Source organism: Equus caballus, chromosome 17, assembly GCF_041296265.1.
Source record: "Equus caballus isolate H_3958 breed thoroughbred chromosome 17, TB-T2T, whole genome shotgun sequence".
In the NCBI taxonomy this organism is placed as follows: domain Eukaryota; kingdom Metazoa; phylum Chordata; class Mammalia; order Perissodactyla; family Equidae; genus Equus; species Equus caballus.
Genome location: NC_091700.1, coordinates 35,677,068 through 35,691,209, shown reverse-complemented (window position 1 = coordinate 35,691,209; position 14,142 = coordinate 35,677,068). Strand labels below are relative to the sequence as shown.

General features: G+C 41.0%; 1 protein-coding gene and 2 long non-coding RNA genes across 3 annotated transcripts in view; 2 read left to right on the top strand and 1 right to left on the bottom strand.

The window, feature by feature from the left end:
• The window catches only part of LOC138918352 (phosphatidylinositol 3,4,5-trisphosphate 3-phosphatase TPTE2-like), a 367,155-nt gene that overhangs the window by 111,917 nt on the left and 241,096 nt on the right, over nucleotides 1-14,142 (bottom strand). The window contains exons 3-6 of the mRNA XM_070239586.1: nucleotides 9,646-9,693; nucleotides 8,709-8,762; nucleotides 2,591-2,638; nucleotides 1,654-1,707 (exon numbers count right to left, since the gene is read on the bottom strand). Of these exons, the coding sequence (XP_070095687.1) occupies nucleotides 1,654-1,707; nucleotides 2,591-2,638; nucleotides 8,709-8,762; nucleotides 9,646-9,693 (204 nt within the window). The remainder of the gene's footprint in view (nucleotides 1-1,653; nucleotides 1,708-2,590; nucleotides 2,639-8,708; nucleotides 8,763-9,645; nucleotides 9,694-14,142) is intronic.
• Nucleotides 1-14,142, top strand: part of LOC138918363 (uncharacterized) — a 32,973-nt gene that overhangs the window by 4,927 nt on the left and 13,904 nt on the right. Inside the window, exons 3-5 of the long non-coding RNA XR_011427695.1 lie at nucleotides 2,129-2,245; nucleotides 3,223-3,290; nucleotides 9,184-9,300. This is a non-coding gene — a long non-coding RNA (uncharacterized lncRNA). The remainder of the gene's footprint in view (nucleotides 1-2,128; nucleotides 2,246-3,222; nucleotides 3,291-9,183; nucleotides 9,301-14,142) is intronic.
• LOC138918365 (uncharacterized) lies at nucleotides 9,783-10,345 on the top strand. Its single transcript, XR_011427697.1, has 2 exons — nucleotides 9,783-9,885; nucleotides 10,278-10,345. It is a non-coding gene; the product is annotated as an uncharacterized lncRNA (long non-coding RNA).

Below are 14,142 nucleotides of genomic sequence, written 5' to 3'. Positions count from 1 at the left end.
TTGGAACCATTTGCGAGAAATTTCTGTATGTGTTGGAATATTGTTCAGTCTTAAAAAGAAATGAAATTCGGACACATGCTGCAACATGGATTGACTTTGAGGGCATTGTGCTAAATGAAATAACTAGTCACAAGAAGACAAATTTTGCATGATTCCACTGACATGACATACCTAGAGTAGTCAAACTCACAGAGACAGAAGGTAGAATGGTGGTTGCCAAGAGCTTGGGAAAGGGGCAACGGGGAGAGTAGTTTAATGTGTACAGAGTTTCAGTTTTGCAAGACGAGAAGAGTTCTGCAGGTTGGCTGCACAACAATATGAAGGTACCTAACGCTACAGAATGGCACACTTAAAAATGCTGAAGATGATCTATTTTAGGTTACATGCATTTACCACAATTTAGAAATCGGCGTAAGTTTCGAATTCTTACAATGGAAAAAGTGTTTCAAAAATAGCTCTCCTGGTGCTTGTTCTGGTGAAAATGAGATTGGGGAAAAAAGGAGATAGTACAAAAAAGCTGACGTTGCAAAACCAAAAATTTTCTGTCTCAACTCATCCTACATTCAACCTATTCTCCCAAGGAAACTTGAAAGTGCATTTAGAACAATGCCCCTTATTGAGTCTATGTCTTGATTTGCTCTGTCAACCTCCTGACTAAAGACTCAAAGGGCTATCTTCACTGTGTCTCTCCACACTCTGTCTGGAGTCGGCTCCCTGTTTTGTGGTCAGCTCTCACTCTTCTCAGCATTCACGTGGGAGAGGGAACATCGAGCTGCACAGACTCTCCAGCCCTTAAAAGCCCATATAGCGGCAGAGACAACATACCCTCTCCTCATCCCAGACATCACCCCTAAAGATGTCCACATACCTGGGAATGCACAGTCTAGGAGTGCATCTCTAGAAGAGCCTACCTCTCTAGAAAGCTACAGTTGGTAGGTCTACGGTTCACGATTGGAGTTTGTATTGTTTGTAGAGCCTCAAGCATGACCCCTCATTGCCTTGCCAGTGCTACTAGGATTGAGCCAAAACCATTCAGCAGAGCCTACAATGCCCTTCAAAACCTGGCCCTGCCAGCCCTCATCCTTGTGGCGCACCTCTCTCCCCTCAATCCTGTTCTCCAGTCCTGACCTCCTTTTATTTCCTCCCAAGAGCCATATGCCTTCCAACACTGCTCAATGACGTCAGAAAAAGAAGTGAGAGGTATAAGGACTGGACAGGAAAAATGAAAATTATCGCTGTGTTCAGATGACATGACTAAGTACACGGAAAATTTTTGTTCCATCTAATAAGCACTTAAATGGTATTTATTACGTGCCAGACATCGTCCTAAGTGTTTAACACTTATTTGGTCCTCATAACAAATCATCACGGAGCCTGGAGAGTTGTTCTATGTTAACGTAAACACCAAGAAATGCAACAACCTGTCATTTGAGATTTCCTACATGGGACAGTGATGTGACCAACTTATTTGAAGAAGGATTCTGTGAATCTAAGAATATGATAAACATGACTTAGCTCAGTGGATCCGAAATTTTAGAAAAGATCTTAGAATCATTGTCCAGAATACTCCGCATTCCCATGGATAATGCCGCGTCTGCATTTCACTCATTCTCTCTCTATCTCTCTCTCTCTCTCTCTGAGTATATACGTCACCTTTTGTTGGTGGTTCCATCACAGATTACTTCTGTCAGTTCATCGGGGTCATTTCTAAAGAATTAAAAGCATATATGATCAGACTCCTAGTGACTTCATAGAGTTACACTCTTGTTTGCAATTAGTTACAAGTAGTCTTCAAGTGGTAAACTGGTTGAACCCTAAAAAATTATGTGGATGTTAGTTATTTGGAAACTAGTCTTTTAATCTTCCCTAGAAATAGGGCTTTCTATAGTTGTAACGAAGATCTTCGGCCGGTCAAAAAGCCTAATGAATGAAGATATTGAAATACAATTCTTCACTACTGAACCTTACTCTCACGTGTAATTGCATCGAGGTTGAATTTAGCTCAAAATTCAACTCCAGGTTGTAGGTACACATTTCCCCAGCTCCTCCTAATTTCCTGATCCTCAACACCCTCCACCACATCCTGACCCTTCATGTATCATGTATGTCTTTTCTGTTCCTCATACAGGGTTCAGATGACTGCAGGTCTGAGGCACGGGCTCCCTCCAGTATGACGGTGGCTTGGCATTCGGGACACCAGCTTTAGATGGTGGCAGAGCTCTGGAGGCTGACGAAAGGAGCCGAGGTCTGTTTAGCTCCATTCTCTTCTGCTGAGAGCTCCACTGCTCCCTCTCCACTGCTACCGTCTCCTTGCTCCAAATAGGATTCTCTCCTCTCCTGGCCCACTCTAGCAGAGTCTTACACACAGGCATTCTGAGAGTTTCCTCAAAGCTTTGGCTACTACTTTCTAAGGCTCACAAACAAACCGTGAGTAAGAAGTCTCCCTCTTATGACTCCTCCTTCCTTTTGCCACCTAGGCCCAACAGGAAAGAAAGTTACCTACAGAAGCTTATAGTCTCTTATGGAAACCTGTTGTTGCCATCGATGCCCCCCATACCTTTCACCACTCAGATCACTCATGTCAACTCACCCCATCTTGTCACTGTTGCCAGACGACATTCGGGAAGAATCCATAACCCTGCCATAGAGTAAAAACCATGTACAAAAAATAGAGTCAGACATTTTGGAAGATAATCAGGTTCTTTTTCCCAACAGAATTGCAGCACACAAAAAGTAAAGTCACGAGGAAACACGACAGAAACAAAAGCATCCGTTTCAGGGTCCAGCACTGGAACCTCTGACACAGTTTCCGGGTTCTGTATGTGCGTGTGTGCGTGTCTGTGTGTCCCTGTGTGTATCCACTGGAAAGAGAATGAAGGGAACAAGGGAGACATAGCATTCATGATTACACCTCCTTCCTTCTTCACCATTTTGTTTCTCCTTCATGCACTCTGGAATCAATTTGGGAAACGTGAGAGGGATCTGAGTGTGTCGGGATGGGGAGGTGCATCCAAGTAAGAGCTAACACAGAGATATAGATAGAAAGAGAATACACAAGAACAATGAACACACAGTGTCAGGGCCTAGTCCCTGGTTGTTATTTGGTAGGAAAGAAACAAGTAGGAAGGTCAACGATGACCAAATGATGATTAAAAGATTTTCTGACCTGCGTGAAGACCATGCGTTTACAATGATTCTTTTTCTTTTTCTTTTTCTCTACAGTCCTCTCAGAAAACGTTATCTGGTTATATTATCCAAAATCAAGACTTTTCACCTCAAAACTGGCTTGGGTAATCTTTTCTCTATTTATCTTTTTCTTCATCTACAAAATAAGACACTTGCAAAATGCACTTTGAGTCTGTCACCTTCACAGTATCATGCTAATATTCAGCATTGCACAAATATTATTGATTTTTGGACAGCCTGCACTCTTCACCAAATTCTTTCAAATTTCATTAATTCTGTATCTGGCAACAATATACATTAGTACGTATATCTTAAAGTTCAAATACACTTAAAGGTTCTCATCAAAGTAACACACCCTGATAATTTCCAGAGAAATCATGGGTTCCTATCAAGACGCCAAATGGTACGGCATGTTGCATCCTCCTCCCAAAACTTCAGAAGTCCTAAGGAACTATGCACCCCCAGAAATAACAAGAGTGACAACCCTTGGAAATGACAGAGGCCTGAAGGCTGTCTCTTAATTAGTGGGTAGCCTGGGGTTAGGGGCAGTGGGTGGCAGCCTTGAGGGGCTCAGTGTGAGGGAAAATTTTAAGGACCGTTCTTGCCTCTCCCCTGAGTTGCTTGGAAGCGATCACTTTCCTTTCTCAGCAGAAACAAGTAGCAACCACCCAGATGTAGCTAGGATAAAATTAGAGTAGCATTAGGTTAGCTGATGAAAGCAGGGAAGGGCTGAACAATCCTTGATCCTTCACTCCTCCACCTCCTCCGTCTCCCAAGCCCCAGGTGACAACCTCAAATGCCTCCTCAAATGCCGCTTTCCCCAAGAGCTCAAAGGTGACAGATCCTGACCACAGGAGTTGAGTGGTCACAGTGTTTCACGGTTTCTGAGACTGTCTGCGCCTGGGGCCATCACCTGCCCTCATATTAAACTTACTTAGAAAAACACACCTTAGGTCCTAGGTCTCAACAAAGGTGACTCTATAATACAGCACCCAAGAGAGGACACTTCTGAGAGTGAAAAGGACACACTATTAATAATTCTTCTGAGATAACAGCCACAGACTGAGATGGTCCCAAGCAAAACGTTAGCCCTTCTCTAATACAAGATGCCAGACAGAGTAGCCAACAGCCACAAGGAATGAAAGCTCACAAGTCAAAACAATTACATACCTGAGGAGTACAACGACTGAAAAAGAAATACAACAAAGTGAGCAACATAGACCATTTGAAGTAGAACTACTGGAACATACTGGAACATAAGCATGACAAATACACTTAAAGATACAAGGGAAGATGTTAGTAGCACGAAGTGACAATGAGAAAGCATAAGGAAAACCTCATGAGGAAATAGGTGTAAAAGGACGATTGTTAAAGACTTAAGTCATGGGATAAATAGCAGTGTGGATACATGAGAACAGCAAATTATTTAGACATGGAAAATGACATTGAGAAACTCTCCCAGAAAACACAATAAAACAATAAAGTGAGAGAATATTTAAAAGAACAGCAGTGTGATATGGTGGGTAAAAAAAGACATCTAACATCTGAAATAAATGAAATCCAAGACATCTAAGATGAAAAAAAAAGAAAACAGAGAAGACGAAATATTCAAAAACTAATGAAGATAAATTTCACAAAGTTAAAGAAGGAAGTAAAAAATTATCTGTAAAGGATCCATGGAAATGAAGAGAAAATTCTAAAAGCTTCCAAAAAGAGCAAAGAAAATAAGAACAGACTGACACGATCTCTCTCCAGAGCAAACAGAACACATCTTGTTTGAGAGCACACAAGTGACATTTATGAAAACAGACAACATATTTGGACATAAACAAAGCATTAATAACGTGCACGGGAGCAATATCATATAGATTTTCTCTGACCGTATCGCAACTGCAATAGCTTTTTAAAAGTCAACATAATACCAAAGAAGAAAAAAGTTGAAGGACTGACATGAGCCAATGTCAAAATTCACTATAAAGCTTCAGCAATCAAGACAGTGTGGTACTGGTGAAAGAACAGACAAATGGACCAAAGGAGCAGAACAGAGAGCCTAGAAATAGATGCCCGTTAACATACTCCACCGTTCTTTGACAAAGGAGCACAGACCATACAATGGAGCAAAGACAGTCTTATCAACGAATGGTGCTGGAAGAACTGGACATCCACGTGCGAGACAATGAATGTGCACATGGACCTTTACACCTTTACAAAACGGAAATCAAAATGCATTATAGACCCACATGTCAAAAGCAAAACTCTAGAATTCCTAGAAGACAATAACACGGAAGAAAACCGAGATGACCTCTTTATAAACATGACTTTCTAGATGTGACAGCGAAATCAAGATCATGAAAGGAATAACCGATAAGCTGGACTTCATTAACATTTTAAACTGCTGCTCCACAAGACACAATGTCAAGAGGATAAAATCACAAGCCACAGACTGGGAGAAAATATTTGCAAAAGGCACAGTTGATAAAGGAATAACAAATATACAAATACGCAAAGAAATCTTAAAACTAAACAACAAGAACACGCACAACCAGATTAAAAAATGGGGCAAACAACTTAACAGACATCTGGCCAAAGAAGACATAAAAATGGCAACTAAGAGTACGAGACGATGCTCCACATCATATGGCTCCAGGGAAATGCAAATTGAACAACAATGAGATACCACTACACACCTGTTAGAATAGTCAAAAATATGGAACACTAACAACAGCAATTGCTGACAAGCATGTGGAGCAATGGAGACACTCATTCAGTATGGGTGGCAAGGCAAAACGGAACAGCCACTCTGGAAGGCAGTTTAGGGGTTTCTTACAAAACCAAGCATAACCCTTAACGTACGATCCAGCTTAACATACGCTCCTTGGTATTTACCCAAAGGAGTTCAAAACTTACACGCAGATGAAAACCTGCACACAAATGTTGATAGCAGCTTTACTCGTAATCGCCAAAAAGCGGAAGCAACCAAGATGTCCTGCACCAGATGAACGGATGAACAAACCGTGGTACATCTAGTCAACGGCATATTATTCAGCGCTAAAAAGCAACGAGCTATCAAGCTGTGAAAAGAAACCTTACATGCATGTTACTTTGTGAAAGAAGCCAATCTGAAAAGGTTGCATACTGTATGAGGCCAACTATATGACATTCTGGACGTGGCAAAATTGGGGCGACAGGAAGAGATCGGTGGTTGCCAGGAGTTGGCGGGGAGAAGGATGAATAGGCGGAGCACAAAGGATTTTTAGGGCAGTGAAAATACTCCATCGTTATGAAACTCTAATGACAGATTCATGTCATTCTACTTTTATCCAAACCCATAGAATGTATGACACCAAGAGTGAGTCGCAATGTAAACCATAAATCAGATAATATTCTATTATGGCTTTCATTTTCCAATTCTGGTAATCGTATTATGGTTACGGAAGTGAAAATTTTCTGATTTTGATCACTGTGCTGTGGTTAGGTGTCCCTGAAGGTAGAAAAATAAAACTGAAATATTCAGGAGTAAAGGGTATGTGGTCTGCATTTTCTCTCTAATGATTCAGGAATAGAGCCTAAGTGTGTAGGAAGGTGTGTGTCACGTGTGTGTCTATCAAACATCTTCTGCCTCAACTCACATAAAAATCAGATCTAGATACAGATATATTGAGAGAGAGAGCTCTTTCTATGTGTATATCTATATCTAAACGTATTTTCTTTCTCTCTCTCTCTCTTTCTATATATATCTATAGATCGATAAATAGATAGATAGATAGATTTATGTCTATATACCTACATACCCATATGATGGGAGTAACAAAGGAAATGTGACAAAATGTTAACAATTGGAAAAGTAAGTAAAGGGTATACTGGAGCTTTTGGAACCATTTGCGAGAAATTTCTGTATGTGTTGGAATATTGTTCAGTCTTAAAAAGAAATGAAATTCGGACACATGCTGCAACATGGATTGACTTTGAGGGCATTGTGCTAAATGAAATAACTAGTCACAAGAAGACAAATTTTGCATGATTCCACTGACATGACATACCTAGAGTAGTCAAACTCACAGAGACAGAAGGTAGAATGGTGGTTGCCAAGAGCTTGGGAAAGGGGCAACGGGGAGAGTAGTTTAATGTGTACAGAGTTTCAGTTTTGCAAGACGAGAAGAGTTCTGCAGGTTGGCTGCACAACAATATGAAGGTACCTAACGCTACAGAATGGCACACTTAAAAATGCTGAAGATGATCTATTTTAGGTTACATGCATTTACCACAATTTAGAAATCGGCGTAAGTTTCGAATTCTTACAATGGAAAAAGTGTTTCAAAAATAGCTCTCCTGGTGCTTGTTCTGGTGAAAATGAGATTGGGGAAAAAAGGAGATAGTACAAAAAAGCTGACGTTGCAAAACCAAAAATTTTCTGTCTCAACTCATCCTACATTCAACCTATTCTCCCAAGGAAACTTGAAAGTGCATTTAGAACAATGCCCCTTATTGAGTCTATGTCTTGATTTGCTCTGTCAACCTCCTGACTAAAGACTCAAAGGGCTATCTTCACTGTGTCTCTCCACACTCTGTCTGGAGTCGGCTCCCTGTTTTGTGGTCAGCTCTCACTCTTCTCAGCATTCACGTGGGAGAGGGAACATCGAGCTGCACAGACTCTCCAGCCCTTAAAAGCCCATATAGCGGCAGAGACAACATACCCTCTCCTCATCCCAGACATCACCCCTAAAGATGTCCACATACCTGGGAATGCACAGTCTAGGAGTGCATCTCTAGAAGAGCCTACCTCTCTAGAAAGCTACAGTTGGTAGGTCTACGGTTCACGATTGGAGTTTGTATTGTTTGTAGAGCCTCAAGCATGACCCCTCATTGCCTTGCCAGTGCTACTAGGATTGAGCCAAAACCATTCAGCAGAGCCTACAATGCCCTTCAAAACCTGGCCCTGCCAGCCCTCATCCTTGTGGCGCACCTCTCTCCCCTCAATCCTGTTCTCCAGTCCTGACCTCCTTTTATTTCCTCCCAAGAGCCATATGCCTTCCAACACTGCTCAATGACGTCAGAAAAAGAAGTGAGAGGTATAAGGACTGGACAGGAAAAATGAAAATTATCGCTGTGTTCAGATGACATGACTAAGTACACGGAAAATTTTTGTTCCATCTAATAAGCACTTAAATGGTATTTATTACGTGCCAGACATCGTCCTAAGTGTTTAACACTTATTTGGTCCTCATAACAAATCATCACGGAGCCTGGAGAGTTGTTCTATGTTAACGTAAACACCAAGAAATGCAACAACCTGTCATTTGAGATTTCCTACATGGGACAGTGATGTGACCAACTTATTTGAAGAAGGATTCTGTGAATCTAAGAATATGATAAACATGACTTAGCTCAGTGGATCCGAAATTTTAGAAAAGATCTTAGAATCATTGTCCAGAATACTCTGCATTCCCATGGATAATGCCGCGTCTGCATTTCACTCATTCTCTCTCTATCTCTCTCTCTCTCTCTCTGAGTATATACGTCACCTTTTGTTGGTGGTTCCATCACAGATTACTTCTGTCAGTTCATCGGGGTCATTTCTAAAGAATTAAAAGCATATATGATCAGACTCCTAGTGACTTCATAGAGTTACACTCTTGTTTGCAATTAGTTACAAGTAGTCTTCAAGTGGTAAACTGGTTGAACCCTAAAAAATTATGTGGATGTTAGTTATTTGGAAACTAGTCTTTTAATCTTCCCTAGAAATAGGGCTTTCTATAGTTGTAACGAAGATCTTCGGCCGGTCAAAAAGCCTAATGAATGAAGATATTGAAATACAATTCTTCACTACTGAACCTTACTCTCACGTGTAATTGCATCGAGGTTGAATTTAGCTCAAAATTCAACTCCAGGTTGTAGGTACACATTTCCCCAGCTCCTCCTAATTTCCTGATCCTCAACACCCTCCACCACATCCTGACCCTTCATGTATCATGTATGTCTTTTCTGTTCCTCATACAGGGTTCAGATGACTGCAGGTCTGAGGCACGGGCTCCCTCCAGTATGACGGTGGCTTGGCATTCGGGACACCAGCTTTAGATGGTGGCAGAGCTCTGGAGGCTGACGAAAGGAGCCGAGGTCTGTTTAGCTCCATTCTCTTCTGCTGAGAGCTCCACTGCTCCCTCTCCACTGCTACCGTCTCCTTGCTCCAAATAGGATTCTCTCCTCTCCTGGCCCACTCTAGCAGAGTCTTACACACAGGCATTCTGAGAGTTTCCTCAAAGCTTTGGCTACTACTTTCTAAGGCTCACAAACAAACCGTGAGTAAGAAGTCTCCCTCTTATGACTCCTCCTTCCTTTTGCCACCTAGGCCCAACAGGAAAGAAAGTTACCTACAGAAGCTTATAGTCTCTTATGGAAACCTGTTGTTGCCATCGATGCCCCCCATACCTTTCACCACTCAGATCACTCATGTCAACTCACCCCATCTTGTCACTGTTGCCAGACGACATTCGGGAAGAATCCATAACCCTGCCATAGAGTAAAAACCATGTACAAAAAATAGAGTCAGACATTTTGGAAGATAATCAGGTTCTTTTTCCCAACAGAATTGCAGCACACAAAAAGTAAAGTCACGAGGAAACACGACAGAAACAAAAGCATCCGTTTCAGGGTCCAGCACTGGAACCTCTGACACAGTTTCCGGGTTCTGTATGTGCGTGTGTGCGTGTCTGTGTGTCCCTGTGTGTATCCACTGGAAAGAGAATGAAGGGAACAAGGGAGACATAGCATTCATGATTACACCTCCTTCCTTCTTCACCATTTTGTTTCTCCTTCATGCACTCTGGAATCAATTTGGGAAACGTGAGAGGGATCTGAGTGTGTCGGGATGGGGAGGTGCATCCAAGTAAGAGCTAACACAGAGATATAGATAGAAAGAGAATACACAAGAACAATGAACACACAGTGTCAGGGCCTAGTCCCTGGTTGTTATTTGGTAGGAAAGAAACAAGTAGGAAGGTCAACGATGACCAAATGATGATTAAAAGATTTTCTGACCTGCGTGAAGACCATGCGTTTACAATGATTCTTTTTCTTTTTCTTTTTCTCTACAGTCCTCTCAGAAAACGTTATCTGGTTATATTATCCAAAATCAAGACTTTTCACCTCAAAACTGGCTTGGGTAATCTTTTCTCTATTTATCTTTTTCTTCATCTACAAAATAAGACACTTGCAAAATGCACTTTGAGTCTGTCACCTTCACAGTATCATGCTAATATTCAGCATTGCACAAATATTATTGATTTTTGGACAGCCTGCACTCTTCACCAAATTCTTTCAAATTTCATTAATTCTGTATCTGGCAACAATATACATTAGTACGTATATCTTAAAGTTCAAATACACTTAAAGGTTCTCATCAAAGTAACACACCCTGATAATTTCCAGAGAAATCATGGGTTCCTATCAAGACGCCAAATGGTACGGCATGTTGCATCCTCCTCCCAAAACTTCAGAAGTCCTAAGGAACTATGCACCCCCAGAAATAACAAGAGTGACAACCCTGGGAAATGACAGAGGCCTGAAGGCTGTCTCTTAATTAGTGGGTAGCCTGGGGTTAGGGGCAGTGGGTGGCAGCCTTGAGGGGCTCAGTGTGAGGGAAAATTTTAAGGACCGTTCTTGCCTCTCCCCTGAGTTGCTTGGAAGCGATCACTTTCCTTTCTCAGCAGAAACAAGTAGCAACCACCCAGATGTAGCTAGGATAAAATTAGAGTAGCATTAGGTTAGCTGATGAAAGCAGGGAAGGGCTGAACAATCCTTGATCCTTCACTCCTCCACCTCCTCCGTCTCCCAAGCCCCAGGTGACAACCTCAAATGCCTCCTCAAATGCCGCTTTCCCCAAGAGCTCAAAGGTGACAGATCCTGACCACAGGAGTTGAGTGGTCACAGTGTTTCACGGTTTCTGAGACTGTCTGCGCCTGGGGCCATCACCTGCCCTCATATTAAACTTACTTAGAAAAACACACCTTAGGTCCTAGGTCTCAACAAAGGTGACTCTATAATACAGCACCCAAGAGAGGACACTTCTGAGAGTGAAAAGGACACACTATTAATAATTCTTCTGAGATAACAGCCACAGACTGAGATGGTCCCAAGCAAAACGTTAGCCCTTCTCTAATACAAGATGCCAGACAGAGTAGCCAACAGCCACAAGGAATGAAAGCTCACAAGTCAAAACAATTACATACCTGAGGAGTACAACGACTGAAAAAGAAATACAACAAAGTGAGCAACATAGACCATTTGAAGTAGAACTACTGGAACATACTGGAACATAAGCATGACAAATACACTTAAAGATACAAGGGAAGATGTTAGTAGCACGAAGTGACAATGAGAAAGCATAAGGAAAACCTCATGAGGAAATAGGTGTAAAAGGACGATTGTTAAAGACTTAAGTCATGGGATAAATAGCAGTGTGGATACATGAGAACAGCAAATTATTTAGACATGGAAAATGACATTGAGAAACTCTCCCAGAAAACACAATAAAACAATAAAGTGAGAGAATATTTAAAAGAACAGCAGTGTGATATGGTGGGTAAAAAAAGACATCTAACATCTGAAATAAATGAAATCCAAGACATCTAAGATGAAAAAAAAAGAAAACAGAGAAGACGAAATATTCAAAAACTAATGAAGATAAATTTCACAAAGTTAAAGAAGGAAGTAAAAAATTATCTGTAAAGGATCCATGGAAATGAAGAGAAAATTCTAAAAGCTTCCAAAAAGAGCAAAGAAAATAAGAACAGACTGACACGATCTCTCTCCAGAGCAAACAGAACACATCTTGTTTGAGAGCACACAAGTGACATTTATGAAAACAGACAACATATTTGGACATAAACAAAGCATTAATAACGTGCACGGGAGCAATATCATATAGATTTTCTCTGACCGTATCGCAACTGCAATAGCTTTTTAAAAGTCAACATAATACCAAAGAAGAAAAAAGTTGAAGGACTGACATGAGCCAATGTCAAAATTCACTATAAAGCTACAGCAATCAAGACAGTGTGGTACTGGTGAAAGAACAGACAAATGGACCAAAGGAGCAGAACAGAGAGCCTAGAAATAGATGCCCGTTAACATACTCCACCGTTCTTTGACAAAGGAGCACAGACCATACAATGGAGCAAAGACAGTCTTATCAACGAATGGTGCTGGAAGAACTGGACATCCACGTGCGAGACAATGAACGTGCACATGGACCTTTACACCTTTACAAAACGGAAATCAAAATGCATTATAGACCCACATGTCAAAAGCAAAACTCTAGAATTCCTAGAAGACAATAACACGGAAGAAAACCGAGATGACCTCTTTATAAACATGACTTTCTAGATGTGACAGCGAAATCAAGATCATGAAAGGAATAACCGATAAGCTGGACTTCATTAACATTTTAAACTGCTGCTCCACAAGACACAATGTCAAGAGGATAAAATCACAAGCCACAGACTGGGAGAAAATATTTGCAAAAGGCACAGTTGATAAAGGAATAACAAATATACAAATACGCAAAGAAATCTTAAAACTAAACAACAAGAACACGCACAACCAGATTAAAAAATGGGGCAAACAACTTAACAGACATCTGGCCAAAGAAGACATAAAAATGGCAACTAAGAGTACGAGACGATGCTCCACATCATATGGCTCCAGGGAAATGCAAATTGAACAACAATGAGATACCACTACACACCTGTTAGAATAGTCAAAAATATGGAACACTAACAACAGCAATTGCTGACAAGCATGTGGAGCAATGGAGACACTCATTCAGTATGGGTGGCAAGGCAAAACGGAACAGCCACTCTGGAAGGCAGTCTAGGGGTTTCTTACAAAACCAAGCATAACCCTTAACGTACGATCCAGCTTAACATACGCTCCTTGGTATTTACCCAAAGGAGTTCAAAACTTACACGCAGATGAAAACCTGCACACAAATGTTGATAGCAGCTTTACTCGTAATCGCCAAAAAGCGGAAGCAACCAAGATGTCCTGCACCAGATGAACGGATGAACAAACCGTGGTACATCTAGTCAACGGCATATTATTCAGCGCTAAAAAGCAACGAGCTATCAAGCTGTGAAAAGAAACCTTACATGCATGTTACTTTGTGAAAGAAGCCAATCTGAAAAGGTTGCATACTGTATGAGGCCAACTATATGACATTCTGGACGTGGCAAAATTGGGGCGACAGGAAGAGATCGGTGGTTGCCAGGAGTTGGCGGGGAGAAGGATGAATAGGCGGAGCACAAAGGATTTTTAGGGCAGTGAAAATACTCCATCGTTATGAAACTCTAATGACAGATTCATGTCATTCTACTTTTATCCAAACCCATAGAATGTATGACACCAAGAGTGAGTCGCAATGTAAACCATAAATCAGATAATATTCTATTATGGCTTTCATTTTCCAATTCTGGTAATCGTATTATGGTTACGGAAGTGAAAATTTTCTGATTTTGATCACTGTGCTGTGGTTAGGTGTCCCTGAAGGTAGAAAAATAAAACTGAAATATTCAGGAGTAAAGGGTATGTGGTCTGCATTTTCTCTCTAATGATTCAGGAATAGAGCCTAAGTGTGTAGGAAGGTGTGTGTCACGTGTGTGTCTATCAAACATCTTCTGCCTCAACTCACATAAAAATCAGATCTAGATACAGATATATTGAGAGAGAGAGCTCTTTCTATGTGTATATCTATATCTAAACGTATTTTCTTTCTCTCTCTCTCTCTTTCTATATATATCTATAGATCGATAAATAGATAGATAGATAGATTTATGTCTATATACCTACATACCCATATGATGGGAGTAACAAAGGAAATGTGACAAAATGTTAACAATTGGAAAAGTAAGTAAAGGGTATACTGGAGCTTTTGGAACCATTTGCGAGAAATTTCTGTATGTG